At 38.0% G+C, this 27,985-nt stretch overlaps 1 protein-coding gene across 22 annotated transcripts in view; it reads left to right on the forward strand.

Moving 5' to 3' along the window:
• Positions 1 to 27,985, forward strand: part of Cplane1 (ciliogenesis and planar polarity effector complex subunit 1) — a 118,580-nt gene that overhangs the window by 74,607 nt on the left and 15,988 nt on the right. For 17 of the 22 annotated variants that reach the window (XM_074077599.1, XM_074077597.1, XM_074077586.1 and 14 more), the window contains 9 exons: positions 2,240 to 2,493; positions 5,092 to 5,179; positions 11,989 to 12,150; positions 14,705 to 14,735; positions 15,179 to 15,310; positions 16,051 to 16,216; positions 23,136 to 23,194; positions 23,658 to 23,825; positions 25,322 to 25,446. In XM_074077599.1, coding sequence (XP_073933700.1) covers positions 2,240 to 2,493; positions 5,092 to 5,179; positions 11,989 to 12,150; positions 14,705 to 14,735; positions 15,179 to 15,310; positions 16,051 to 16,216; positions 23,136 to 23,194; positions 23,658 to 23,825; positions 25,322 to 25,446 — 1,185 coding nt within the window. The other 5 variants (XM_074077590.1, XM_074077601.1, XM_074077604.1 and 2 more) reach the window with 5 other exon arrangements.

The following is a 27,985-nucleotide window of genomic DNA, read 5'->3' on the forward strand; positions in this document are numbered from 1 at the left end:
CTCTAGAATGGACCTAGAATGGACTTAGAACGGACCTAGGTTTCAAGCCCAGCTCTGTCATTTAATAGCTTGGAGACTGTGTGCAAATCAACTAACTTTGTTTGATCTTCACTTGTCTGAAGTGTATCTAACCAGTGGCTGCTTGGGTGCCCTGTTAGTCTCCCTTCATTTTCATACCCATCAGCTTCTGACATTTTGACAAACTGGAAGCCAATCCTTCTCCGTGACACTCCTGAGTATCTTAGACCAGCATTTTTATATTTTTTTGAAATTTAACTCCATCATATATACATAATATATTATAAAGACTGCGAATATAGTTCCATGTTAGAGTGGAAAGGGATTTGCATTGTAAGGGGTGGGAGAAGAGGGGCGGGGTCCATAGGTGATTAGAATGAACAGTACCTGTTTTAGTGAGACCTCTCACTACTTTGGATAACAGTAGCCTCTTATTTTAAAAAACATTTCCCATAGGGACAGTGTGCTGGGTCTAGGAAGAGTACCTCAGGCTCAAGCAGCACATGTTCAGCCCTTCTGGGCAATTTCTTCTGAATGAGGTAGACAGCTTCTCCAGAAAGGAGCAGCTTTCTCAGAAAGTCTTTGAATATAGGTGGAAACCATTCTGGATTTTGAACATGTCCATTTCTTTTTTTTTTTTTTTTTTTTTTTGTCTTTTCTTTTTTGGTGCTGGGATTGAACCCAGGGCCTCACGCATGCTAGGCAAGCGCTGTACCACCAAGCTACATCCCAGCCCAAACATGTCCATTTCTTTTGCTGTATTTTTTACTTGAAGTCCATGTGCAGAAGATCTTTTCTGAGAGTGATTGAGGGAGACACTTCAGGTTGCTGAGAAACTGAGAATCAAGCTAAAACAGAGGGCAAGATTACATCACTGCCATGGCCAGCATTGCCATTACCACCATCTTCTCCATGGGAAGCTTCACCTTAGATTGGGACTGAAAATGCATACCAAGTGCTGCTCATACTTGTTTAGTAATTTATACTTTTCAGAGCACCTTGTCACATAACTGATCATCACAGAACCTCTATGAGTTAGCTAAGGCAGGCATCACAATCATTTGACCTACTCTTCATTCTATGAAAACCAAGTTAGGAACTAGATGTTGGGACTAAAAAGGAGAATACCAGACTGTTAGTATATGGGCAATACCTATGGGAGAAGGAAGATGGATAAAGGGATGGTTGTGATACAGCTTGGTAAGTGTCATGAGGGTGGTATGGTGAGAGTCTTGAATAATATAGTACCTAATCTACCCCAGGACAGAATTGGGGCCATTTAGGGGAGACCTACCTAAGTGAGATGTTAAAGCAAAATAGGATTAAAGAGAGAAAGGGCATTTAGACTGGGAGAATTCATTGTGTGGTAACACAGAAGCTTCCTGAATTTGAGAAAATTAGTCAAATGGAGTGTTCATTTAAAGAAATAGTGATAAAACTCTAGAGGTTGGCAAAGGAAAGACTGTGTCATTGTGATATTGAGGCATTTATACTTTTAAGGTGAAGGCACTGGAGACATAGAAAGGTTTTGGGAAGATTAGGAACAATATCAAATTTGTGTTTTAATAGATCTTCTAGGGCACTGAAAATGAACTATATCAAAGAGAAATGGTGTTCTGTTGGAGGTCCATCTATTGTGAAAGTTCCACTTAGGCCGTGGTGGTAGGAATAAAAGGTGGGTAGGAAGGAGAATCAGCAATACTTGGCATCACTTTGAATCTGAAGGAAAGAGAGGAACCTTGAGTGACTCTCAGGCCTCTGGCTTGGGATGTGCTGTTCATTGAGCTGAGGAACAGGGAAGAGGCAGCAAGTTGGAGGAGAGGTGGTGAATTGGTCTTGGGAATTTAATGTTTGCCTGAGTTCCCATGTGGAATTGGCAATAGCAAATGTACCTAGCTGTTACTGTGTGGTGGTGTTGGTTTTCAAGTAGAGTTTCAAAAAGTCATAAATATATTAGAGCTGCTTTTTGATGAAATACTAGTTTGTAGCAGGGGATTAAGGTAACATTCAGACTGCTATGTGTGTAGAGTTTTGTGATACTAATGTTATGGGTCCTTATATCACAACAAAGACAAATTTCAGAAATCTAGAAGCTGAAATGGAATTTCTGAGCATATTAAAACTGATTTGGAAAGTAATGTTATGGGTGGATTAAAATGAGTTAATCAGTGTCTACCTGTTAAGTATGATCAGTACTAATTTTACTTTTATTAACATTTAGATCCACCAAAACTAGGGTTCCAGTTCAAGGAGCAGAACACAAAGTCAGACTCTATGGAAGATCCTTTGCTGCAGATACTGCTGCAGAATGTTCCTGCAGCTCACCCCACACCAAGCCCTGCAGCTTGCGGGATGCAGCATCTCACTGCTAAGCTTCAGAAAATTGACGAGCAGCTGTTAGCAGTACAGACCATTGCGGAAAACATAGAACAGGACTTCCCCAGCTCTGAAATTCTTAATCTACATTATGAAAAGGTAGTCTTATTTTTATTCCTTGGAGGTTTTGTTTGTTTGGTTTTACATTTATAACTAAGTCATTTTGCCTTTTTTGTTTGTTAGCAATAATTAGGTGCTCTACCATTTGAGCCATACCCTCAGGGATTTTTGTGTTTTTTTTTTTTTGCCTGGGCTGGCCTCAGACTCAAGATCCTCCTGCCTCTACTTCCTATATGATGGGATTTTAGGCATGCAGCACCATGCTAAACTGTTGCCTTTTGAAATAATGGGAAATGGCCAAATTATTTTCCCCTTCCCTACCAAATGAAAATTGTGCACAGAGTACTCCCTGGAACCTTTACTGCAAAAACCCTCTTTTGAAATTGCCTTCCGAGCAAGTAGTAAAAACCCATCTAAAGCCAGATACATTACTTCTACCTGAAAGTAGTCTTGATCTTGGCTTGCTGTCTCAAGAGTCCATGAGTCAATAAACATTTGTTGAGCATCTACAAATGGTAGGTTCTAAGCTAAGTATTTACTCTCAAGCAGCTTAGAACCTACTGAAAGAAGGCAGATCCACACACCAATAAATACATGTGTCCTGGGAATAGGAGATTACATAAGTAAGCCTGGCCTGTTGTGACCAGACAGGATAAGTAGAGCTGTGACATCAGAGAAGGCTCTGTAAGGTGAGTCTTGAGCTGGCAATGAGTTGGCAAATGTAGGTTAGATAAGGAAGGGCTGACAGGCACTGGAAGCAAGAGCAGGAAGATGCTGAATGGCACAGTGTGGGGGAGCTGTATCAGCATTACTTGGAGGTAGCAGTTGTTAGGCAGCAGAGGCAGGAATGGGGCAGATAAGGAAGGAAAGCATTGTTGGCCATGCTAAGAAAATGGGATTTTTATCCTATAAGTTGGCAATAGGGAGCCTTTGGAGAATTTTAAGCAGTAAAATGATAAAATCAGATAGGTTAATGATAGTGTGAAGAGCAGACTAAAAAGGATATGATTGGGATCAGGAAGAACAGTTGGGTCTCCGTGATTTCAAACCTGGCTGCTCATTAAAATCATCTAGAAAACTTGTTAGAAATGCAAATTCCTATTTCCCTGAGATTCTGATTTTAAGTTGGTCTGAGATGGAGCCAAGTAATCTGTATTATTAGTAAGCATCATAAGTGATGGTTAGAAGATCCACTGACAGGTGTTTGGGATCCACTGGATATCCCAGGCAAAAAATAATAATGTACGTGAACTTAAGTGGTAGCAGTGAAGGGAAGGATACAACAAGATGTAGAGGTTGATAGGCTGTGGAAGGGTGAGAAGATCCCTGGGATTCCCTGTGGTACCCAGACTCCAGCCTGGGAGCAGGAGGCTGCGGAGGAGCAAGCATGTGTGCACATGTGGCAGTGCTGGGGGAGGAGGCACAGCTCTTTCTGTGAGGGCCATGTTAAACTTGAAGTGCTGTGAGACTGGTAGGCAGGTAGACCAAAGATTCCAGAGCTGAGGAGTTAGGTCCAGGCTGAAGGTGCAGATTTTGGAGTCCTCTGTGAAAAGGAAGCTGAAGTCATGATAGCTAGAGCACATGGAGTGAGAAAAAAAGAGGGCAAAGGGGAGAGTTGTATGGCTAGGATGAGGATTCACAGCAAGGCCTGAGATAGTGACAGACAGGAGAAAGGCAATGTAGGGGGTGTGTCAAGTGGAGTTTCCACAGGGCTGGCTCTGTTACTCCTGGACAAGAGTACACATCATAATCTCCTAGGACATGTTTTCAAATTACACACTTTGGCTCGCCTGAATCTCTGAGGGAGGCAGAGGTGGCGTGGTATTTGGAGAGTTTCCAAACCCCTGAGAGAAGTCTTAGAAGACTGGCAGGTGGGGACTTTGTCTTGCTGTGCATAGCATGTACTCCATGAATGTATGTTTAATGGTTGCTTCTGCACTCCTATTTTTGGACTCCTGCAATGATAAAATTACATTTACGTATTAAAAATTTGCCACTCGAACAGTGATTAATAATTGTAGCACAACCTTGGAGACAATTGCAAAGGAAGAGTTAAAAACATTTGCTCAAAGTCCTTAAGTATTTAAGTCTTCAAAGATGACTGCTTTGAAGGAAATAGCACTGATAGAAGTGATGAGCTTGATATTTTGTTTAAAATGCTCTCACCCTATTATAATGTACACATAAATACACTTTAAGTTGCCTACTTAAGAAAACAGTTTGTAGGTCTGGAAGAGGTAGAGGGACACTGTGGACAAGCACTGACTAGGAGCCTTGAGGACTCCTAGTCAACATGGTTGAAACCCATGTTCTGTCCCTAGGAAAGTCACTGAATCTCTGTTCTCTCACCTGTAAAATGGAAGATTTTGTTTAGGTGGTAGTTAAGGTTCTTCCCCTATTTCAAAATTATATGATCCTATGCCTCATAAAAGGTTAAATCAGCTAAGCTACAAATAGATAATAACTTCCTCTTCTTGATCCCTACCACTTAGCTCTATCAAATTTAATCCCATCTCATTCTTTTGTTGAATTAGTGCAAATATTTTAAAACTTACGTAAAATTGCTTATAATATTTTTAAATTACCAAAACATAAAGTTTATAATAGTTTTCTGCTCTGTGTGTGCTTTTTCTATAGGTTGGACAGGTGGATCACATTGAATTGTCATCTGGCCCTGAAATTGAAAACCCATTAACTTCAAAAAATATCAGTATTTCTGAAGAAGGTTTGTGGGGGATGGCAGGGGTTAGGATTGAGTTTGGCTTTAATTAACCTGAAAGAATGAGCTTTGGTTTTGGAGTGCTAGAACTAGAAATACTTTTTTTTCCCTTTCCCTCTTTTTATGAGAAATTTTTATTAGGATATATTCATTATACTGGGGAGGATCTGTAGTGACAATTCTGATTAGACTTATTAGAAATACTTTTCATATGTGAACTGAAGTCATCAGCCCTTCCTCCAGTTTTTAGATTAGGATTATGTTTGGTTTCATAGGGGATTTTCTTGAGGCTGTCTGGCACCTGACTTGATTTTCATTTTCTTTGCATTGGGCTTAGATGATGTATATTATGGTATCATTTCTTAGATACCTGTTAAAATTTTCTTTGTGAGCAAGGCACTGGTGACTCACCTGTAATCCTATCTACTTTAGAAGGCTAAGATTGGGAGGCTCACAGTTTGAGACTAGGCCAGGTTAAAAAAAATGTTTTCAAGACCCCCATCTTGACCAGTGGACATAGTAGTGCATGGTTGTCATTCCAAGGTATCAGGCAGCTGAGACTGGGAGGACTGTGGTTCCAGGCCAGCTCTGGCAAAAATGTTTGTGGGACCCCATCTCAATGGAAACAAGCTGGGTGTGGTGGCATGTGCCTGTCATCCCAGCTATGGCAAGAAGATTAAAATAGGAAGATTGTGACCGGGCAAAAAAGCAAAATAACCAGAGAGCAAAGGGCTGGCAGAATGGCTCAAGCATTAGAGTGCCTGCTTGGCAAGCACGAAGTCCTGAGTTCAAACCCAATTACTGCCAAAAAAGGTTTTTTTTTCTATTGTGGCCTAGTGTTTATGGTCAGTTTTTGTAAATATTCTACACTTATTTAAACAATCACCATTTTCTGATGGTTGTGTGTAGGGCGTGTTTGTTATATATCCATTTAGTCTGGCTTGTAAATTGTATTTACTCTTCCTCCTTCCCTCTCTCCCTTCCTTCATCTCTCTCTCCCGCCCTCTCTCTTTGGTTATTTTTGAGATAGTGTCTCGCTTTATGCCTATGCCATCCTGGATCATGGTCATTCTGTTTATGCTTCTTGCATAGCTGGGATGACAGGCATAGGACACCGCACCCAGCTTTTATTAGTTGAGATTGGGATTTAGGAACTCTGTCTCCCCTGTTGTTGCGAACCACAATCCTCCCTATCTCTGCTCACTGAATAGCTAGGATTATAGGCATGAGCCACTGTGCCTAACCTCTTTCATTCTTTAGTTTATTGATACTCTTTCTCAGAAGGGTGCATTAAAAATCTTCCACGATGATTTATGGGATTGTTTCTCCTGTTAAATATGGCAAATTTTGTTTTATGTATTTTAGGCTCCAAGTTAAATTTAATTCAGGATCTTACTTTTTTAGTTGAATTTTGTCCCTTTTACCCCTTTTATCATTAAGTAATGACCTTTTTTATCTTCAGTAATGCATTTTGACTTAGTTTTGTTTAATACTAATTTTACTATACCTGTGTTCTTTTGCCTTGTATATCCTTTCTATATTTTTTATTTTTAAAAATATTTCAACAGTAATCTGATTAACCTTCATATACCCAACAGTCACCTTTAATAATTATCAATTCATGGCTAGTCCTTTTTATCTATCCCACTTCTTCCTGTATTACATTGAAACAAAATCCAGATAGCACATTATTTTATCCATAAACATCTCATATGTCTCTCTAAAAGATGAGATCCCTTTTTTAAACTTAAGACTAAAATATTGTCACACCTTTAAAAAATCTTAATATTTTCACATATCTAATCAGTATTGTAGTGTTGCCAGTTGTCTCACTTTTAAAAATTATTTCTTTGTTTTAGTTGGAATCCCTATTCATGGGAAACATATAAGCTATAAGTTTCATTTCTAGGTTTCTCTTCTATGTCTGCTTTTTGTTGAAGAAACTAGGATGTTTATTCTGAGTTTTTGTCAGTCTGGGTTTTACTAACTTGAGTCTCTGTGGCCCATTTAATATGCTCCTTTCATGATTGAATTTCCTGTGAATTAGATCTCCCTATACTTTCAAACATGATTATTGTGGTTCTATCCAACATATAACTAGATTTCATTCCTTTAAAATAACTAGGTGGTCTGTTTCTTTAATCACCAACTGTGAAATCTGGCAGTGTCCATGTATTGTGCTTATTTCTTTTAAACCTCTTGTGCCTCCTGTTTGCCATGGTTTTTTTTTTCCCCTCCTGCCCCAGCTCCTCGAGTTCTGGATTACACACATGGACCACCACACCCAGCCTGATAATTGTTTTTAATATCTTAGATCTATTGTATCTTTAACCCACCTGTTGTCTCCTTTATCTTTTACTAAGTTGGTTCTTGCTTAGGATTTATCACATGTTTTTGTCAGTTTGTTGTCTACTTTTTTTTTTTTTTCATTCATATGTGCATAAAATGTTTGGGTCATTTCTCCCCTCTCCCTCATCCTCTCCCTTACCCCCCTCCCGCACCCTACCTCTCCTCCCCACCCCCTCGATAGGCAGCAGAAACTATTTTGCCCTTATCTCTAATTTTGTTGTGGAGAGAGTATAAGCAATAATAGGAAGGATCAAGGATTTTTGCTAGTTGAGATAAGGACAGCTATACAGGGAGTTGACTCACATTGATTTCCTGTGTATATGTGTTACCTTCTAGGTTAATTCTTTTTGATCTAACCTTTTCTCTAGTTCCTGGTCCCCTTCTCCTATTGGCCTCAGTTGCTTTAAAGTGTCTGCTTTAGTTTCTCTGCGTTGAGGGCAACAAATGCTATCTAGTTTTTTAGGTTTCTTACCTATCCTCATATATCCCTTGTGTGCTCTCGCTTTTATCATGTGATCAAAGTCCAATCCCCTTGTTGTGTTTGCCCTTGGTCTAATGTCTGCATATGAGTGAGAACATATGATTTTTTGGTCTTTTGGGCCAGGCTAACCTCACTCAGAATGATGTTCTCCAATTCCATCCATTTACCAGCGAATGGTGTCTATTTTTGTCTTGAGTTCATTTACCTCTTTATTAATTGTGTTCTTTGTTGCACTTTGGTGTTTATATAGTGCTTCTATGGTTTCTTTTATTTCTTCTTGTGCTTTCTCAAATTCTCTTTTTTTTGTCTTGGAATTTCTTGAGTGTCTCCTGTACATTTTGGTTGACCATATCCAGTATCATCTTTATAAAATTCTCATTGATTACCTATAGTATTTCTTCTTTTAGATTGTTCTTGTGGGCTTCATTGGGTTCTTTGGCATAGTTTATCTTCATTTAGTTGTAGTCTGGATCTGAGTATCTGTTTTCTTCATTTCCCTCTGATTCCTGTACTAATTTTTTGCTGTGGGGAAACCGGTTTCCCTGTTTTTTCTGTCTTCCAGTCATTGCCCTTGGTGTTGTTATTGTCCCTGTACTGTGTGCAATTAAGTATTTTCTAGCTTGTAATAATGGTACTGGTGATATTTAGAATAAAAGGGTGAGAGGAGATGGAAAGCAAACAAGTTAAAGAAAAAGAAAAAAACAAACAAGTAGAAAAAAACCAAAAGAAACAAATAACAAAAAAGTTTCAAAGATATAAACAGGGAGAGATAGTGTACTAATCAACAGTAAGCTGAACAGGCATTAGAGAGACAGAGAGAGGATTGAAAATAAAAATAAAAAATAAATAAATAAATTAATTAAAAAAAAAATCTCTGAGTTCAAATGCAATAAAATTTCAGTCTTAATAATTTTGGTGTTCTTCCCTCAGCCTCCAATCCTGGAGATGGTGTCTCAGAAGTACTTCTATCGTTGTCTCATCAAATGGGAAAAAAACTAAAAAAAGCAAAAGAAAACAAAACAGCACAAAACAGAAAAATCCCACAAAGTGTCCCAAGTTCAAATGCAATACAGTTTCAGTAAGTTTTTCATCATGCAGGTGTAGTTCAGTTATTGTCTCATCAAAGGAAGAGAGAGAAAAAAAAAAAAGGAGTCTGGAGACAGTTCTGTGAATGGCTATCTGAGGCTGTGGCTCGCCTGCCCACTGCTGTCAGCCTGATGTTGGCTGGAGGTGTTATTTTTTTATTTTATTTTTTTATTATTCATATGTGCATACAAGACTTGGGTCATTTCTCCCCCCTATCCCCACCCCCTCCCTTACCACCCACTCTGCCCCCTCCCTCTCCCCCCCACCCCCTCAATACCCAGCAGAAACTATTTTGCCCTTATTTCTAATTTTGTTGTAGAGAGTATAAGCCATAATAGGAAGGAACAAGGGTTTTTCCTGGTTGAGATAAGGATAGCTATACAGGGAGTTGACTCACATTAATTTCCTGTGTGTGTGTGTTACCTTCTAGGTTAATTCTTTTTGATCTAACCTTTTCTCTAGTTCCTGGTCCCCTTTTCCTATTGGCCTCAGTTGCTTTTAAGGTATCTGCTTTAGTTTCTCTGCGTGAAGGGCAACAAATGCTAGCTAATTTTTTAGGTGTCTTACCTATCCTCACCCCTTCCTTGTGTGCTCTCGCTTTTATCATGTGCTCAAAGTCCAATCCCCTTGTTGTGTTTGCCCTTGATCTAATGTCCACATATGAGGGAGAACATACGATTTTTGGTCTTTGGGCCAGGCTAACCTCACTCAGAATGATGTTTTCCAGTTCCATCCATTTACCAGCAAATGATAACATTTCATTCTTCTTCATGGCTGCATAAAATTCCATTGTGTATAGATACCACATTTTCTTAATCCATTCGTCAGTGGTGGGGCATCTTGGCTGTTTCCATAACTTGGCTATTGTGAATAGTGTGGAGGCATTATTTATGCAGATCTCAGGAGTGAGCTTAACACTCACCTGGCCCCACAGGCTTTGTTTACTCAGAGTTCTCCTGGGCACGATGCCACTGCCACAAGCTTTCCCCTTTTCAAGCACACTGGGGGAGGTGACACTGCACCCACTCTCTCAGGCCTGCGTGTTTATTTACAGCTCACATGGGAAGTGGGTCTTCCCCCCTCTCCTGTGGAGTTTTCCTCCCACCGCCACTTTTACAAGCTTTTCCGCTTCTGGTTGCTGGGTGTGTGCCACTGCTCCTGCCTTCTCCAGCTGGCTTGTGAGGGATTTCCCCTCCCCTCCTCTTTGGTGCTCAGGGCACTCCCCCCTCTTTGATGCTCAGGCACCCCACCCTCTTGCTACATGTCTTTTTTGTTATTGCTTATTATTCAGTTTCTCTTTTTTCCCTGGGTGTGGCTCGGTCTGTCCAGGAGGCTATGCTGATCTGGCCCAAGATTGTCTGTGGAAGTACTGTGTACCACTTAGCTCACCTTGTGGTCCGCATCTTCCCAAGCTGTTTGGGCACTGGCGTCTGGCGTCAGTGCTGGAGCCCTCCTTGTTTCTCCGTTTAACGTGGAGTGGGAATGCTACGTATGGGCTGGAGGTGTGGAGGAGTCAAAGTTTTGCCTCTTCTCGGTGGTTTTTCCTTTAAGGTATTTCTCCAGCATCTCTCCAAGATTTCACTTTAGGAGGCACACTTTCTGCTTCCTCCCTCTAGCTCCCGTCTTGGAATTCTCCATCAGTTTATTTTCTCACAATTACTTCTTTAAAAATTTAATTCAAATAATGTAACTATGTAAGCATCAAATGTATAAAACCATGGCAGGAGTTTCATGAACAACACTCCCTGCCTGAGATGCACTTTGCATTTTTTCTTCTCTGTTTTGCCCACAGTTGTTTCTTACTTCTCTTTCTTTAAAGATTCCATTTCCTCTTTTGTTCTTTGTTAGTTCTTTCATCTAGCATCTGTGAGTGCTAAATTCTCCCAGTCTCTGAAAATAGCTTTAATTTTACTCTGCCTTTTGAGTGGTTATATCTGAAGACATAATTCTCAGACTCCAATTTTGGGATCTCCCTCAGCATTTAAGAAATATTATTCCAGTATCTACTAACAGTACTAATTGCTGAGTTTACACTACATATATGCTATCAGTCTAACTGTTGTTCTTTTATCTCTGATGACTTTACAAATCTCTCTTTACACTGGGCATAGTGGTATATACCTGTAAGCCCCACACTTGAGAGGCTGAGGCAGGAGAATCATGAATTGTAGGTCAACCTGGACTACATAGTGAGGTCAAGGCCAACCTGATACGTTGCAAGACCCTGTGTCAAAAGAAATTTTTTTCTTTTGTTTTGTTGATATAGTGTTTATAGGTTTGTATTTCTTTCTTTTTTGTTTTTTTGTTTTTGGTGAGACTGGGGTTTGAACTCAGGACTTCATGCTTGCAAAACAGGCACTCTACTGCTTGAGCCATATCTCCAGTCCATTTTGCTCTGGATATTTTGGAGATGGGTATCGAACCATGTCCTCCTGATCTCAGCCTCCCGGGGAGCTAGGATTACTGATGTGAGCCACTGGTACTTGACTGTATTTCTTTTTTATCTTCTACTAAAGTGGAAATGATTCTTCAATTTGATGGTTTAACATTGGGAATTTTGTATTACTTTCATTCCATTGTGGTTTTTTGGTCCTGCAGATTGAACCCAGGGCTTCGTGCATGCTGATCACTTTTTCATCTGTGCCTATTCTATTGTTTTGTTAGGATTTCTGTTTCCTATCTTAAATTTGTTTTTTTTTTTTACTATGGAAGAGTTTTAATTTTAAATTTCATATTAAATTAGTTCACTATACTGTAGAAAGCTATCAGAATAATATGTTGCAAACTTCTTGTATATCTGTGTTGCTATGGGGCAGTGTCAGCAGTTGTTACTTTATGTTTCCCTGTGATTTTTTTTCCCTACTATTTTCTTTTAATTGTAATATGTACTCTGAATTAGTGCATTTCCTGACTCCTATGGATGAGGAAGATCAAAATGCTAAAGAGGAGACTTCAGAAACTGAATTTTCCATAACAGAAAATCATTCTAGTCAGCAAACACGTGTGATTGCTTCCGCTGATTCAGCCCTTAGCCTCTCCAGTGACTGGAATATTATTTCTGGTATTATTCTCTGCTTTTTTCATTTACACACATTCTTATTTTGCATTATGTTACCAAGCTATATCTTTTGGGATTTGTCAAGTCATTTATAATATTTTTTTCTGGGAATGAAAATTAATACTTGTGCCATTCACATGAGAAATTTATAAGATATATTTCAACCTTGTATCATATCTCTGTGTAACTTTTTTAATTAATTAATTTTTTAATTATCATATCATTGTACTGTTGGTATATTGTGACAGTTACAAAAGTTCTTAAATATTTCATAGTTCACTTCTCCATCATTCTCCTTTATCCCCCCTCCCTCTGTGTAATGTTTTAATGTTAAATATATGGCAAATGGAATTACTATAATACCTGATTTTTTAAAAAGATGAGAAATTGATACTGATGAGTGTGGTCATTTTGAATAACAAAGCACTGGTGTCATTTATTGAGCCTCTCCTGTATGCCAGCCATTGATGTTTTCTATGCGTGGATCCTTATTTGAGCCTGACCCATGAGGAAGATACTGTTATAATCAAAGATATTGAGTGAAAACTTTGAGTGCCACTTTTTCTTACATTTCATTTGGAGGCGGCATTTAACTTAAGTGTTACTCTTTCATCCTAATGAACACATTTTGTCATATGAACTACTCTACATATAACCCATGTAAAGATGAATAGATTAGCGTGTTTTTCTCTCTCATATTCACTGTATGATTATAAACCTGGAAAGAAATGACATTATTACTTTTTAACAAAGTGAATAATTTCAATTCCAAAGTTTTCATGTTGGAAATATATGTTCTAACTACCTTGCTATTATAACATAAAATAGCTTAAATTAACTTCCTCTTTTGCAATTAACTTCCATTTCTTAGTACATTTTCTGAGTGTTTATTTATCTTGGTGCTACTGGGGTTTGAACTCAGTAGTAAAGCAAGTGCTCTCCTACTCAAGTCACTTTCCCAGCCCTGTTTGCTTCAGTTTTTTTTTTTTCAGTTAGATCTCACTTTCTCTTTGGGCCAGCCTCAGACTGCAATCTTCCTCCTTCTCCTTCACTTTCTGTGTAGCTGGCATTACCACCAATGTAGCTTTTTTTTTTTTTTTAAAGTATAATCTCATTAACTTTGCCCAGGACGGATTCAAACCATGATCCTCCCATCTCTGCCTCCCACATAGCTATGATCATAAGTATGTGTCACAATGCCTGGCACTCTTCTGAGTATTCTCGATGGCAAATAACTTACTCACTGAAGATGGATTTAATTTTTGGTAATATCCATAAGATATTCAGAGGCACCTCTGAATAATAATTGAATTGAGAAAGATATTTATCAGTAATCAAAGGCAATAAATCCTATAATGGAAGACAGTTTGTCGTTAAACATGAAGTTGTTCAGTTGCACTTGTTACCAAAGTGCTTTGGAGTTCTGCAAAAAGACTTCCTTTAGTAGTGGCGATTGAGAAGTACTAAACTTGCCCAGGGTTGTAGACACTGGCCATGAGCTCATGGTCGTGGCAGAAGAAAGGGCATCTTGGTGCTTACCTCTGGTGACTAACACTTGGACCTTTAACCACCTTTGACTGGTCTCACTTACTTCCCTTATGCAGCCCAGTCAGTACTGGAGGGAATCCTTAGTTTTCCTCATGGTTAGGCTGGCAGGGGTCATTCAAACATTGACAGAAAGTATCACTTTAATGGACCCTCTCTTCTAACTAGTATGTTTTTCTCCTGAGCAAAGAGCTATGGGGTAGATTGTTACTATTGCTATCATCTTAGATTTATGCAAAATAGTTAAATTTAATTAATTGTTATTACAAACTCACACATGCACAGATGTTAAGAACAAAGATAAAATTTTTGACTTAGGATTAGTAAATTAACAATATGTGCTCAATAAAGCAAATTATTTCATATTAGAAATGTGTGGATGAATAAGTCTTAGAGATTAATCTTTTTTTTTTTTGGTGGGTCTGGAGTTTGAACTCAAGTCTTAGGGGAGGGTTTGGTTTATCTTAGTCTAATAAAATCTTAACAATGATTGTTTTTTTGATAAGAGATGTCAGAACACTTTTCCTTTAATTGGTGGTCTTTCAGAGTTAGATACATAGAATACTGAACAGATTGTTTTGTTTAAAAGTATATAGTTAATATTAGAAAAAGCTCAAAAATTATTCCTTGGGTCTTGTTCTTCTGAATAACCTGCTTCTTGAATTTAGGTTATACATTTTTCAACATGTATTAGTTTCTGATCACCAGAATTTTGCCATTTTTGTTTAATTTTTATGTAAACTGCACTCCAGTATCCTAAACTGTGTACTAAGCAAAGAAGAATTGTATTTCCTAAAATGTATTCTACAAAATACTCATGACAGAAAAGTCATAATCTTAAAGTGTAGACATTAATGTAGCTTTAAATGTTCTATATAGATATATCTTTAAACTAATTTAGAGGTTTCAAAATTATTTCATTCTGGTTACATAATTTCTAAATGTGATTAATAATTGAAGTTACAAATAACTGACCTGAAATTTTTAGTAATAATAATACTTCTTTTCTAAGGTGTGAATAACAGTGATGAATTACTGGAGAGGTAAGTATTTTAAGAGTTCATGATTTCACTTAAATTTGGGTGTAGTTACATATTCTGGAAATTTTGTTTTTCCTATGAATATGAATTTTTACATTACACATCTTTTGTAGCTTAAAGGAATATAATAATTTTTCATTGAGAATGGGGTGTTTTAAGAAACAGAAGTGTCATGTTATTTTTCTTTCTGTTTTAACATAGGTAATTAAAATATAATAGAAATGGCTACATTTTCTTTTACTAAATATAAATTAAATTTCAGTAGTCAATACCATAGAATTTTTCACCTGGGCCCAAATTTGTTTTTTTAGAGCCCCCACAAAGTAGTAGAGGTAATCAATTGTTGTTAATTAGGCTTTTCCACTAAGAGATACCAAAATTATAGAAATAGAAGGAAGAGTGGTAGATACTGATTTATCTTTCTCAAATTCCATTTGCAATTAAAGTGTTTCAGTAGATCCACTCCAGATGACTGGATTGACTGATATTGCTGACATTATTGATGACCTTATAACTGAAGGTGGAGTTTCCAGTGAAGAGCTTGGCTTAACCGAACATCAAGCAAGGAGTATTTCTAGGTAATCATTGGAGGTTGTTTGTTTGTTTTGTTTTGTCTTGTTTGTTCTGAGTATAGACGGTCTTGTGCATGTTAAACACATGCTCTTCCACTGACCTACATCCCAGCCTCTGAAAAATTCACTTCTTTACTTAAAATGTTTCAGGTTGAAGACTGTCCAGAATTGTCCTTATTTTAATGTAATTTTTTTGAAACAAATTTGAGCTCAGAATAGATGTTTTGTTCATAAGACCTTTTAGTGACATGTGTTCATTCTTCCTTCCCTGGCAGTATAAATACTGGATTATCTACACAACGAATCCGTATCCTTTGAGTTTTCCCAGGTTTTATCACTGTATAACATACAGTTAGTGCTACTTCTTATTAGAAGTAATTAATGATTTAGTTCATGGTACTTTATCCTAAATATCAATCCTTATGATATATTTACAGTAGCTTTTCCATGCAACATTAGGTTGAAATGCTTTTCCTTGCAGCCCTTCATGGATAAAATTAACACTGACTTCCCTATTCATGCTTTCCTGAAATTTGTGCACTTGACTTACTTATATGGTGACATGTGCTTGTAATCTCAGCAATCAGGAGGTAGAAGCAGGAGATCCAAGGTTCCATACCTGGATGGTGGATACTACTTTTCAGGATGGGCAGAATCTTTCCAAATGAATAGTACTCAGTCAGGATACTTCTTATCTGCATAACAAATTAAAAGACCAATGATGCGTCTCTTATTAAATTTCTCAGCATTCAGCGTTCTTCTGGCAGGCATCCACAAAGAACTGAGAAGGAGAAAAGAGAAATTAGAGTCTGGATGAAAAGAAAGCGAAAAGAAAGAATGGCAGAGTATTTACATCAGCTGGCAAAAAGGAGGGGTCAGGAGCATGATCCTTTCTGCCCCAGAAGCAGTCCAGTAAGTCTGCTGAATTGATGGCGATGGAATTGCGACAGAACGTATTGTAATTTTTTTCCTGGTGAATAGGCGAGAAAAAGATTAACATGATCTGAATGTCTTTTTTAATTGGGCAGATCAAAAACTCAACATTTTAAGTAAGTTAGGAAAAGAATTGACCTTAACAAAGTGTAGTGGGATAGTGTGCACACTGTTCCGTTTAATGATCTTAAATCTTTTTTTTCTCCCTCAGGCTTATTATTGCACTAGTGAGTGATTGGGTAAAACAGAGTTTTTGGGTTTTTTTCTTTACTTTTCAGTTGAATAGCCCACTGAGGTTTTTTTTTTTTTTTTTTTCTGAGCAGTATTGGGATTTGGATTCAGGGCCTTACACATGCTAGACAAGCAGCTTTATCACTTGAGCTATGGTCCCAGTCCTTTTTGCTTTAGTTCTTACTTTTCAGGTAGGGTCTCATCTTGGACTGTGATCCTCCTGCCTCTGTCTCCCACATAGCTAAGATTACAGGTATTCACCACCATTCCAGCTTGTTTTTCAGATAAGGTTTCACTAACTTTTTTGCCTGGGCTTATCCTCCCATCTCCGCTGTCCATATCATTGGGATTATAGACAAGTGCCACCATGCCCAGCCCATTAATGCCTTTTTTTTTGGTGGTGGTACTGGGATTTGAACTCAGGGCCTTGCACTTGCTGGGCAGGTGCTCTACCACTTAAGCCATGCCTCCAGCCCTAATGCCATTTTTAAAACTTGATTTTTTATCTATAAGTTACTGACAAAGAATAGAAAAAAATTAGGGTCTGCCCATGCTCCAAAGGCCTGCTACTTCACCTCAGCTGAAGGCCTCCACCCAGAGGCCCAAGGGACCCCACCCAGTGTCCACCTGCCACAGGAAGGCTCCAAACCTACCTAAGAGACACACACAGACAGGTCTGGATGCTAAAGAACAAACATCAGAACAACTAAGACTGCAATTCTACTGCTCCAGAACTGGTGATTTTTTTAATTTTTAATTTTTATTTTTTTCCCTTCTTTAAGGAATTTGCTGCCTGGTTTATTGTTTGATCATCCACCATCTCTACCATTTTTTTTCTCTTTTACTCTCTACTCTAGTCCTTTTATCTTTCCATCTCTCTCTCTATTTTATCTTTCTCTCTTGGTTTTATTAGTATAATATTACTATCCAGCTAATATTAAATTACACATAGTTCAGGGATAGAAACGTTACCTAGTGAAAATATGGAAAGAAAAAAAAGGGAAGGAAACTATTTCCCCACAAAAAATAAAGTACTGCAGGATTTAGAATGAAATGAAGAAAACAGATACCCAGACCCAGACTCCAACAAAACAAAGATAAACTATACCAAGGAATCCAACGAAACCCACAAGAACACACTGAAAGAAGAAATCCTTCAAGTAATTAATGAGAATTTCATAGAGATGTTACTAGACATGGTCAACCAAAATGTACAGGAGACACTCAAGAAATTCCAAGAGGACAAAAATAAAGAATATGAGAAAACACAAAAACAAATAAATGAAAACATAGAAACCATAAATAAACACCAAACTAAAATTGAGACCACCACAAACAGAAAAATGAATTAAGGTCAAAAATTGACAATATTAAAGAGGAAGTAAACCATGATATGGAAAACCTCAGAAAAAAAATGAAACAGGAATACAAAACAAAATGGAAGTCCAATCCAGCAGAATAGAACAAACAGAAGACAGAATCTCAGAACTTGAAGATGAAATGGTAATTAAAGGAAAAACTGAAGAACTATTAGTTAACAACTCAAGACTTGTGAAAAGAAAATGCAAGAACTCACTGACTCCATCAAAAGACCAAACCTGAGAATCATGGGCATTGAAGAAGAAGAGGTGCAAGCAAAAGGAATGTGTAATATATTCAACAAAATAACAACAGAAAACTTCCCAAATCTAAAGAAAACTATGCCCATTCAGATACAGGAAGCCTCCAGAACACCGAACAGACCTGACCAAAATAGAACTACCCCACAACATATTATCATTAAAACAACAAGTACAGAGACTAGAGAAAGAATATTGAAGGCTGTGAGAGAGAAAAAACAACATACAAAGGTAAATGCATCAAAATCACAGCAGACTTCTCAACAGAAACATTAAAAGCAAGAAGAGTGTGGGGTGAGATCTTCCGGGCACTGAATGAAAATAACTTCAACCCCAGGATACTCTACCCTGCAAAACTATCATTCAAAATAGATGGAGCAATAAAAGTCTTCCATGATAAGCAGAAACTAAAACAATATGTGACCACAAAGCCACCACTACAAAAGATTCTTCAAAGGATTCTACACACAGAGAGTGAAACCCAATATAACCATGAAAGGGCAGGCAGTACCAAACTGCAGGAGAAGAGAAAGCAAGAAAGTAGAGAGTAACCTCAACTTAGGTACATACAATTAAACCTTCAAACAACTAAGACAACTAAATAACAGGAATCACCACATACCTATCAGTACTAACGCTTAATGTTAACGGACTTAATTCACCCATCAAAAGGCACTGATTGGCAAACTGGATTAAAAAGGAAGATCCAACCATCTGCTGCCTACAGCACACCCACCTCATTGACAGAAATAAGCACTGGCTGAGAGTGAAAGGCTGGAAGATTTACCAAGCCAATGGTCCCCGAAAACAGGCAGGGGTAGCAGTACTTATCTCAGACAAAGTAGACTTCAAACCTACTTTGATCAAACAAGATAAAGAAGGACATTCCATACTAATAAAAGCTCTAAGAAAACTAGGAATAGAAGGAAAGTACCTAAACATTATAAAAGCTATAGATAACAAACCTACAGCCAGCACTATACTTAATGGAGAAAAACTGAAACCATTCCCTCTAAAATCAGGAAAAAAACAAGGATGCCCACTATCTCCATTCCTATTCAACATAGTACTGGAATTCCTAGCCAGAGCAATTAGGCAAGAAGAAGGAATAAAAGGAATACAAATAGGTAAAGAAGCTGTCAAAATATCCCTGTTTGCAGACAATATGATCCTATACCTTAAAGACCCAAAAAACTCTACTCAAAAGCTCCTAGACACCATCAATAGCTATAGCAAGGTAGCAGGATATAAAATCAACATAGAAAAATTATTAGCATTTCTATACACTAATAATGAACAAACTGAGAAAGAATATATGAAAACAATTCCATTTACAATAGCCTCAAAAAAAATCAAATACCTAGGTGTGAATTTAACAAAGGATGTTGAATGACCTCTACAAGGAAAATTACAAACTCCTGAACAAAGAGATCGAAGAAGACTACAGAAGATGGAAAGACCTCCCGCGCTCATGGATCGGTACAATCAACATAGTAAAAATGGCTATAGTACTGAAAGCAATCTACATGTTTAATGCAATTCCCATCAAAATCCCAATGACTTTCATCACAGAGATTGAAAAATCTATCCTAAGGTTCATTTGGACACATAAGAGACCGTGAATAGCCAAGGCAATACTCAGCAAAAAGAGCAATGCTGGAGGTATCACAATACCTGACTTCAAACTATATTACAAAGCAATAGAAATAAAGACAGCATTGCACTGGCACAAAAACAGACATGAAGACCAGTGGAACAGAATAGAGGACCCAGATATGAACTCACACAACTACATCCACCTCATTTTTGACAAAGGTGCCAAAAATATATGATGGAGAAAAGACAGTCTCTTCAACAAATGTTGCTGGGATAAGTGGTTACCTGTCTTCAAGAAATTGAAACTAGATCCATGTCTATCATCCTGTACTAGTATCAACTCAAAATGGATCAAGGACCTGAATATCAGACCTAAACTCTGAAGTTACTACAGGAAGGAGCAGGAAACACTCTGGAACAAATAGGTATAGGCAAAGACTTCCTCAATAGAACCCAAGCAGCCCAGCAACTAAGAGAAAGAATGAATAAATGGGACTTCATAAAATTAAAAGCTCCCGCACAACAAAAGAATGGTCTCTAAACTGAAAAGACCACCTACAGAGTGGGAGAAAATATTTGCCAGCTATACATCAGACAAGGGACTGATAACCAGAATATAGAGGGAACTTAAGAAACTAAACTCTCCTAAAATCAATGAACCAATTAAGAAATGGGCAACTGAACTAAACAGAACTTTTTCAAAAGAAGAAATTCAAATGGCTAAAAAACACATGAAAAAATGCTCACCATCTCTGGCCATAAAGGAAATGCAAATCAAAACCACACTAAGATTCCACCTCACCCCTGTTAGAATAGCCATCATCCAAAACACCAACAACAACAAGTGCTGGCAAGGATGTGGGAAAAAAGGAACCCTAATCCATTGCTGGTGGGAATGCAAGCTGGTGCCACCACTCTGGAAAAAAGTTTGGAGATTTTGTAAAAATCTAAACGTACACTTGCCATATGATCCAGCAATCTCACTCCTGGGGATATACCTAAAGGAATGCACCACAGGTTACTCCAGAGGCACCTGCACACCCATGTTTATTGCAGCGCTATTGACAATAGCCAAGTTATGGAAACAGCCAAATTGCCCCAGTACTGATGAATGGATCAAGAAAATATGGTACTTGTACACAAATTCATGGCTGAATTTTACTCAGCCATGAAGAAGAATGAAATGTTATCATTTGCAAGTAAATGGATGGAACTGGAGAACATCATTCTGAGTGAGGTTAGCCTGGCCCAAAAGACCAAAAATCATATGTTCTCCCTCATATGCGGACATTAGATCAAGGACAAACACAACAAGGGGATTGGACTTTGATCACATGATAAAGCAAAAGCACACAAGGGAGGTATGAGGATAGGTAAGACACCCAAAAAACTACATAGCATTTGTTGCCGTCAACGCAGAGAAACTAAAGCAGATACTTTAAAGCAACTGAGGCCAATAGGAGAAGGGGACCAGGAAATAGAGAAAAAGTTAGTTCGAGAAGAATTAACTTAGCACGTAACACACATGTACAGGAAAGCAATGCAAGTCAACTCCCTGCATAGCTTTCCTTATCTCAACTAGCAAAAACCCTTGGTCCTTCCTATTACTGCTTATACTCTCTCTTCAACAAAACTAGGATAAGGGCAAAATAATTTCTGCCTGGTAGCAAGGAGGGCAGGGAGAAGGAGGGAGAAATGACCCAAATATTGTATGCACATATGAATAAAATTTTTAAAAAAATAAAAATATAATTAGGGTCTAAGTATGTACCAGCAGAGCAGTGACGTGTGTGTGTGTGTGTTTGTGTCTGCATATGTGTGTGTGTGTGTGTGTGTGTGTGTGTGTGTGTGTGTGTGTGTGTTTGAGTTTGTTTAACTGCCCTTTAAGCTATTCACATTTACTTGCTGAGTCCTCATGGCCAGATCAGGAATATTTTTTCTTCAAAAGTGAAATGAGTTCAATCCCTAAGTACCACAAGAAAAGTAAAACAACTCAAAAAGTGAAGGAAAATAGTTTTATCTTGATAATTATATTACTATGAAAGTTACATTTAGATTGTAATTAGATTATGGCTTATCTTATATTTTGTAATCTGAAATAGCACTTCATTTTAAGTCTCATTAGAATAAATTCTGTAAGCGAATTTTCTAGATAAGGGCTGTTCCATTTAAACTCCCCATGGTGCAAAAGTAGGTGAACTATCATTTAAAATATGTACTTTATGTACCTGTCTCTGGAAAGAGCATACCTGTGTTCATATAACATTTTCTTGGTCAGCTCCTGGACATGATAGGGACCTTCAGGGCTGCTGAGTTATGGGACCAGAATCTTAAAATTGTGTCTCTGTGTGTTTCCCTCCCCGTGAGGGAGGGGTTCTACCACCACCTGCCCTGTCAGCCAAGAAAATACCCAAGATGGTAGAATTGTGTTAAAATTTAGAGTAAATTAATTGTGAGGACAACAGGACAGTTTGGTTTATGGATTTTGTGACATCTTGTTCAAGATCACAAACACTTGTTTCTTTTAATTTTAGCTTCTATTTGAGTAAGGGCATGAGATTAGTGAAGGGTTGATGTAATAGAAATTTTTCTTTGAATTTCTATCAGAAACCTTTAATTTGTCACTACTTCTATATAATACCTTAAGAAAGTGGATTTACTTCTAGGTGCCTGTTTTTATGTATATAATTATGTATGAAGAGACAACCTCACATGTAATTTAAAACAGTATTCTCTCATTCATTCATTCTCTCTCACATTCTCTCTCTCTCTCTCTCTCTCTCTCTCTCTCTCTCTCTCTCTCTCTCCCTCTCCCCCTTACCTTCCTTCCCTCTCTCTCTTTTTCTCTCTCTTTCTCTCAGAGGAGATCAAACCCCATGCTTTGCACCTGCTAGGCAAGCAGGCAAGCATTCTATTTCCAAGTCACGCTTTCAGCCCCACAGCAGTAATTCTTACTGTTCTAGAATGAAATGTGTATATCTGACCTTTGTCACTTTGCCTTCTAGTTCATAAATTCTGAAAAATTTACAAGGCACAATGAGTTTCCAGCAGGTATTTGTAAACATTTTAAAACATTAAAGTGATCATTTTCAGTGTCTGACTCAGTTCCACTTCTTCAGCCAAGCTCTTGGTGAAATTAATCACAAGATTGAGTAAAAAGTTGAGGGGTCTCCATCCATAAAATGTTCTTTTCAATTTTAAATGCAGATAATAAGGTCCTTCCCTTTTGGCAAAATATATTAATTTAACTAGTAAAATAGATTTTGCATTCTGTTTATCAAATTAGATCTTACTTTAATAACATGATGTTTTAACTTAACATTTTTAGGTTTTGTATTAGCATTGGAAGCTATATCAAATATGGCTCTGTTTTCCTCTGCTTTCTAATTGTGTCCAGTGGTTTAATTATTTGTAGTGAACAGTAGCAAACTAACTGGATATTTCTTACACAGTTTTACATGACTTCAAAGGAAATCCGGCTGAGACAAAAGACAAAGCATGAGAAAGATAGGTAAGCTTGGGAGTTACACCCTAAGCATTCTCTCTGGCTCACTGATGCTTGGCGTAGACAGTACCTTAGGAAATATATTTTTCACAACAGTTTTCTTTCAATAAACAGAGTATTATGGAAGATATCATGGTAAGTAACATACATAGACTAAGAAGCTTTTTTAGGAATTTGCTTTCACATATTTGTACCATTCAGTTTTTACAACTTTTATTTCTGCTGTTCTCCTCCTTTTCCCAACCCAGATTTGTACGTGCATTTGGGAAATACCTCCAAGGCTTTTAAATGCCTTTAATTTATTAAGTTCCTTTAATAATACCCTGTACTGTCCAGTGATTCTTTTTTAATGAAATCTGATGAATCAGAAGGATTTGAAAAGCTCTGAAAAAAAGCAAGCATAGTTTTCTCCAGAAGCATGAACTAGAAGTGACTCTTTAAGTAATGCATTTTAATTCTCTGTCTAAAGATTGCTGCTCTCTGACCACTATAGTCGTCGAATCTCGCAAGCATACAGTCTGATGAATGAACTGCTATCTGAGTCAGTACAGTTACCAGCGCCCACACAGAAACCACTGCCTAACACGCCCAATATTGCTCAGCACTCCAGACGGCAACAATGCCCTTCTCCCAGGAGGTGAGGCAAGGTTTAGCATGTCATTTGGCAAAAGAATGTCAGGTCTGATGTGTGGCACTTTGGTGACCCAATTTCACTGTATTTGCATCTACCCTGCTTAGTGTAAGATGATAAAATGAGAAAACAACAGCCCAATAATGATGAGCTCTTTATAAATGTAAAGAATCACCAAGGAAAAAAGGCAAAATGCTATTAAATTACTAAGCTGTAACAAAGAACTTAAGTACACCTGAGTTATGAAAAGTGCTATCTATTTATACTTTTTTTCTTTATTTTCTGTTAAAATTTGCTTCTGTAGTTTGCCTCCTATTACTCTCCTTGTTTCTCCACCAGTTGTCTTCACTCTGGCAGGAACAGCCAGCTCCAACCTACTTGCCACTTTTCCTTCTGCTACCCTCCCCACCCTGCCCAATTATGCCCGCTCAGTTATAGATACTACCTTAATCACCTGCAGTGGGTTTGGATGTGCATCCATTAGTCAGGAATTCATTAAATACAGAATGCTAAAGTACCCAACTATAAAACTTGTTATATATGGCAAACAAACACGCAGACTTATATCTGCTCGTGATCCATATGATGAACAAGAATTGGCAGCACAGTATTGCTAAAAATTACCACCTTGATGATTAGAGTTATAAAACCTAATCACAGAATTTAAAAGCCTAAAGGAGGGCTGGAGGTGTGGCTTAAGTGTATAGCAAGTGCAAGGTCCCAAGTCCAACGCCCAGTACCACTTAAAAAAAAAAAAAAAGAAGAAAATCCTACAGGAAATACTACCAACAAAATCCAGACATAACCAGATCACTTGTGTGTGTAGTTTGAAGTTTGCTCAAAATACCATAGGTTTCCCTGGAGTCTTTTCTAGAACAAAGCAGGAGATTAAATACATAAATAGCTGCCAGACATATGGAGAATATGAAATGGTTAGAGAGATAAGTAAAAATTTTGTTAAACACGTTAATTAAGCTGGGTGCCAGTGGCTCACACCTGTCATCCTAGCTGCTTCAGAGAGTAAGATGAGAAGAATCACGGTTCCAAGCCAACCCAGGCAAAAAAGTTTGTGAGACTCCATGTCAACAGAAAAATGCTGGGTGTCATGGCACACACCTGTCATCCCAGTGAGGGGGGAAGTATAAAATAGGAGAATTCAATCCAGGCCAGCCTGGGTAAAAGTGAGACCCTGCCTCCAAAATAACCATAGCAAAAAGGGTGGGAGGTGTGGTTCAAGTGGTTGAGCACCTGCCTAGCTAGCATGAAGTCCTGAGTTCAAACCCCAGTACTACTCCCCCTCAAAAAAAGAGAAGATTTGAAGTATGACATACAAAAGAATAACTTATTGCAGTTTATTATACATTAAATGTAACATTAAGGTACAGAATAAGCAGTGTCAAGTGAATATTAATCTTGGCTGTAATTTGGGCTTTTTGAAATATTAAGGTTCTTCACTAATAAGAGATTTTAGGAGTATAATAATTGTATAATTTCTACTTTAGGGAGAATCCTCACGGGCACAGTTTTCCAGTCAATCGACCTGGAAGAGTCAGACATATGTCCAAACCAAGTCATATCCACAAGGGGAAACCTTTCTGGCAGCCACAACCGTCACCTCGGCCACACGGTAAGGCTAAAGCTATGTTGTGTTGTGTGATTTAGACCTGTTCCTTCTTGTTGCCAAGCTGTGTTTTCACCAGTGAAAGCAATAAAATCTTCATAAAAAAGAACTGTGATTTGAACAGGATGCAAGGAATTCATAAAGGCTTAGCTGTACCAGGATTTTGTTCTGTTGCTTTGAAATAAGAAGGACCTAGGAATCTGTTTAAACTTGCCTTTTTGTAATAGAATTGGAACAGTCAGAGAGTTAGATGTAACTTATTTGGGAGTCTTCTTTTGTATGTCTGACTAAAGTTGTACATTTGTACAAGTCAAATTCTGATAGATTACAGAATGGCTGCATCACAAAAAAGGAATGGTAAGAAGATCAGATTGAAATAATATCATGGTTTTATCCTTTGAACATCCTTTTCCACATTTGAAGATGTATCTGTTATTTGTTGCTAGCCTTTCTTTTGTTAATATTTGGGTTTTTATTACTAAAGTAAAACATTTGTAGAATGATTACACATTAAAATGTATAATAGTTAACATGTAATACATAAATGTATAGAGCTGAAAATGCAAAAAACATCTGACTTATGTGACGGGTACAATTATGTCCCTATTTTAAACATGAAGAAATTGAAGCAGGAAAAGGTTTAATAGCTGCCCAAGATGAGAGAGCTGGGAAGGCAGAGCTGTAGGTGGAGGTTGGTGTATACTTGGAACTGCACCTCAGTGTGCTGCCTCAGTTCAGAACACTGAAGCGCCCCACATTCCCGTACTTTTGATACTATACTTCCTGGTTTGCTTAACTCTTTTTTTTTTTTTTATTCATATGTGCATACAAGATTTGGGTCATTTCTCCCCCCTATCCCCACCCCCTCCCTTACCACCCACTCTGCCCTGTCCCTCTCCCCCCTACCCCTTCAATACCCAGCAGAAACTATTTTGCCCTTATTTCTAATTTTGTTGTAGAGAGAGTATAAGCCATAATAGGAAGGAACAAGGGTTTTTCCTGGTTGAGATAAGGATAGCTATACAGGGAGTTGACTCACATTGATTTCCTGTGCGTGGGTGTTACCTTCTAGGTTAATTCTTTTTGATCTAACCTTTTCTCTAGTTCCTGGTCCCCTTTTCCTATTGACCTCAGTTGCTTTTAAGGTATCTGCTTTAGTTTCTCTGCATTAAGGGCAACAAATGCTAGCTAATTTTTTAGGTGTCTTACCTCTCCTCACCCCTCCCTTGTGTGCTCTCGCTTTTATCATGTGCTCAAAGTCCAATCCCCTTGTTGTGTTTGCCCTTGATCTAATGTCCACATATGAGGGAGAACATACGATTTTTGGTCTTTTGGGCCAGGCTAACCTCACTCAGAATGATGTTCTCCAATTCCATCCATTTACCAGCGAATGATAACATTTCGTTCTTCTTCATGGCTGCATAAAATTCCATTGTGTATAGATACCACATTTTCTTAATCCGTTTGTCAGTGGTGGGGCATCTTGGCTGTTTCCATAACTTGGCTATTGTGAATAGTGCCACGATAAACATGGGTGTGCAGTGCCTCTGGAGTAACCTGTGTCACAGTCTTTTGGGTATATCCCCAAGAGTGGTATTGCTGGAAAAAATGGTAGATCAATGTTTAGCTTTTTAAGTAGCCTCCAAATTTTTTTCCAGAGTGGTTGTACTAGTTTACATTCCCACCAACAGTGTAAGAGGGTTCCTTTTTCCCCCGCATCCTCACCAACACCTGTTGGTGGTGGTGTTGCTAATGATGGCTATTCTAACAAGGGTGAGGTGGAATCTTAGTGTGGTTTTAATTTGCATTTCCTTTATTGCTAGGGATGGTGAGCATTTTTTCATGTGTTTTTTGGCCATTTGAATTTCTTCTTTTGAGAAAGTTCTGTTTAGTTCACTTGCCCATCTCTTTATTGGTTCATTAGTTTTGGGAGAATTTAGTTTTTTAAGTTCCCTATATATTCTGGTTATCAGTCCTTTGTCTGATGTATAGCTCGCAAATATTTTCTCCCACTCTGTGGGTGTTCTCTTCAGTTTAAGGACCATTTCTTTTGATGAGCAGAAGCTTTTTAGCTTTATGAGGTCCCATTTATCTATGCTATCTCTTAGTTTCTGTGCTGCTGGGGTTTCATTGAGAAAGTTCTTACCTATACCTACTAACTCCAGAGTTTTTCCTACTCTTTCCTGTATCAACTTTAGAGTTTGGGGTCTGATATTAAGATCCTTGATCCATTTTGAGTTAATCTTGGTATAGGGTGATGTACATGGATCTAGTTTCAGTTTTTTGCAGACTGCTAACCAGTTTTCCCAGCAGTTTTTGTTGAAGAGGCTGCTATTTCTCCATCGTATATTTTTGGCTCCTTTGTCAAAGACAAGTTGGTTATAGTTGTGTGGCTTCATATCTGGGTCCTCTATTCTGTTCCACTGGTCTTCATGTCTGTTTTTGTGCCAGTACCATGCTGTTTTTATTGTTATTGCTTTGTAATATAGTTTGAAGTCAGGTATTGTGATACCTCCTGCACTGTTCTTTTGACTGAGTATTGCCT

The sequence above is a fragment of the Castor canadensis genome, chromosome 6 (assembly GCF_047511655.1).
Source record: "Castor canadensis chromosome 6, mCasCan1.hap1v2, whole genome shotgun sequence".
Classification (NCBI taxonomy): domain Eukaryota; kingdom Metazoa; phylum Chordata; class Mammalia; order Rodentia; family Castoridae; genus Castor; species Castor canadensis.